The sequence below is a fragment of the Dipodomys spectabilis genome, unplaced genomic scaffold (genome assembly GCF_019054845.1).
Source record: "Dipodomys spectabilis isolate Male_0828 unplaced genomic scaffold, ASM1905484v1 ptg000691l, whole genome shotgun sequence".
In the NCBI taxonomy this organism is placed as follows: domain Eukaryota; kingdom Metazoa; phylum Chordata; class Mammalia; order Rodentia; family Heteromyidae; genus Dipodomys; species Dipodomys spectabilis.
Window position 1 is genome coordinate 25,944 of NW_024871368.1, and position 1,769 is coordinate 27,712.

The following is a 1,769-nucleotide window of genomic DNA, read 5'->3' on the forward strand; positions in this document are numbered from 1 at the left end:
CCCGGGGCGGGGGAATCCCACGGCGCCCGGGCGGGCAGTCAAGAAGCAAACCGAGCCTTCCGACGCGGAAAATGCTGGAGCCTGGTCGCCCCGGGTCTTCGGGCCCTGCTGCCCACTCCTCCGCAGGGCGGGCGGCGCGGGGTCGGGGGAGCGGCCCTGCGGTTTGGTCCGGAAAAGGAGCCCGGTGCGGGCCTCGCCCCGCCCGGCGCCCTCGCGCTCCCCGGGGCTCGCCACCTCCCGGGCGCCCGCACAGAGCCGCCCGTGCCGCCCGCAGAGCCGCCCGTGCCGCCCGCAGAGCCGCCCGTGCCGCGGGCTGCGCGCTTCCGAACTCGCAGCTGCGCGCGCGCGGACGGGAAGCGGGCTCGGGGGGGCCCCGCGTTCCCGGAGGGCGGGCGGCCCGGGACGGGCTCGGGTCCCCGCGTTCCCAGCGGGCGGCCCCGGGACGGGCTCGGGTCCCTGCGTTCCCGGAGGGCGGCCCGGGACGGGCTCGGGTCCCCGCGTTCCCAGCGGGCGGCCCCGGGACGGGCTCGGGTCCCTGCGTTCCCGGAGGGCAGGCTGGCGGGCGGGCGGCCCGGGACGGGATCGCGTCCCCGCGTTCCCGGCGGGCAGGCTGGCGGGCGGGCGGCCCGGGACGGGCTCGGGTCCCCGCGTTCCCGGCGGGCGGCCCGGGACGGGCTCGGGTCCCCGCGTTCCCGGAGGGCGGCCCCGGCCCCGGCCCCGGCCCGTCACGGCTCGTCGGCGGCGCAGCGCTTGCACAGCGCCGAGCCCGGGAAGGCGGCGCACTTGTCCGCGCAGGGCGCGAGGGCGGCGCCCGCCGGGAAGGGGCACAGGGCGGCCTGGCCGAAGGGCGGCGGCGGCGCGGCGGGCGCGGGCGGCGGCAGGCCCGCGCCCCGGTGGAGCAGGGCCACCAGGCGCCGCATCTCGTCCAGCGCCTGCGCCTGCATGAGGATGTAGTTCTTGGCGAGCAGCAGCGTGGCGATCTTGGAGAGCTTGCGCACCGACGGGCTGTGCGCGTAGGGGATCACGGCGCGCAGCCCGTCCAGCGCGTCGTTCAGGTCGTGCATGCGCCGCCGCTCCCGCGCGTTGATGCTCAGCCGCAGCGAGCGCGGCTCCCGCGGCCGCCGCCGCGCCGCCGCCGCCCCGCGCCGCCCCCGCCGCCGCCGCCCGCCGCCGTCGTCCTCGTCGCCGCTCGGCTCGCCGCTGCTCTCGGCCGCCGCCGCCGCCGGCCCCGCCGCCAGCTCGCCGCCCGCCCCCGGCGCGCCGTAGCCGCGGGCCGCCTCGGGCCCCCGCGCCGCCCCGAACGCCAGCCCCGCCGCCGTCGCGTAGCCGCGGCCCGGGGCCAGGTACGCGTCCCCCGACAGCGGCCCGAGCTCCGCCATGGCCCCGAGCCCCAGCCCGCGGCCGCCCAGCCCGGAGCCCGCCGCTCCTCCGCGCCGGTCCAGCCGGGAGGGCCGCCCGCCAGACCCGGGCCTCCGCCCCGTCCGCCTCCTCTCCGCCTCCTCCCCTCCTGCTCCCCTCCCCTCCTCCTCCCCTCCTGCTCCCCTCCCCTCCTCCTCCCTCTTCTCCTCCCTCCCCTCCTCCTCCCTCTTCTCCTCCCTCCCCTCCTCCTCCCTCTTCCTTCTCCCTCCCCTTCTCCTCCCCTCTTCCTCCTCCCTCCCCTTCTCCTCCCCTCTTCCTCCTCCTTCCCCTCCTCCTCCCTCCCCTCCTCTTTCCCTCTTTCTCCCTCCCCTCCTCCTCTTTCTCCCTCCTCTACTCCTCTTCCCTTTCCC

At 79.8% G+C, this 1,769-nt stretch overlaps 1 protein-coding gene across 1 annotated transcript; it reads right to left on the bottom strand.

Moving 5' to 3' along the window:
* Window positions 1-725: 725 nt before the first annotated feature.
* Bhlhe23 (basic helix-loop-helix family member e23) lies at window positions 726-1,379 on the bottom strand. Its single transcript, XM_042672218.1, has one exon. The coding sequence runs from the start codon at window positions 1,377-1,379 to the stop codon at window positions 726-728; it is 654 nt and encodes a 217-aa protein (XP_042528152.1).
* Between the last annotated feature and the right edge of the window lie 390 nt (window positions 1,380-1,769).

What these genes read in the sequence shown, in the direction of transcription:
- Bhlhe23 (XM_042672218.1), bottom strand. Translation starts at nt 1,379, where the DNA reads ATGGCGGAGCTCGGGCCGCTGTCGGGGGACGCGTACCTGGCCCCGGGC.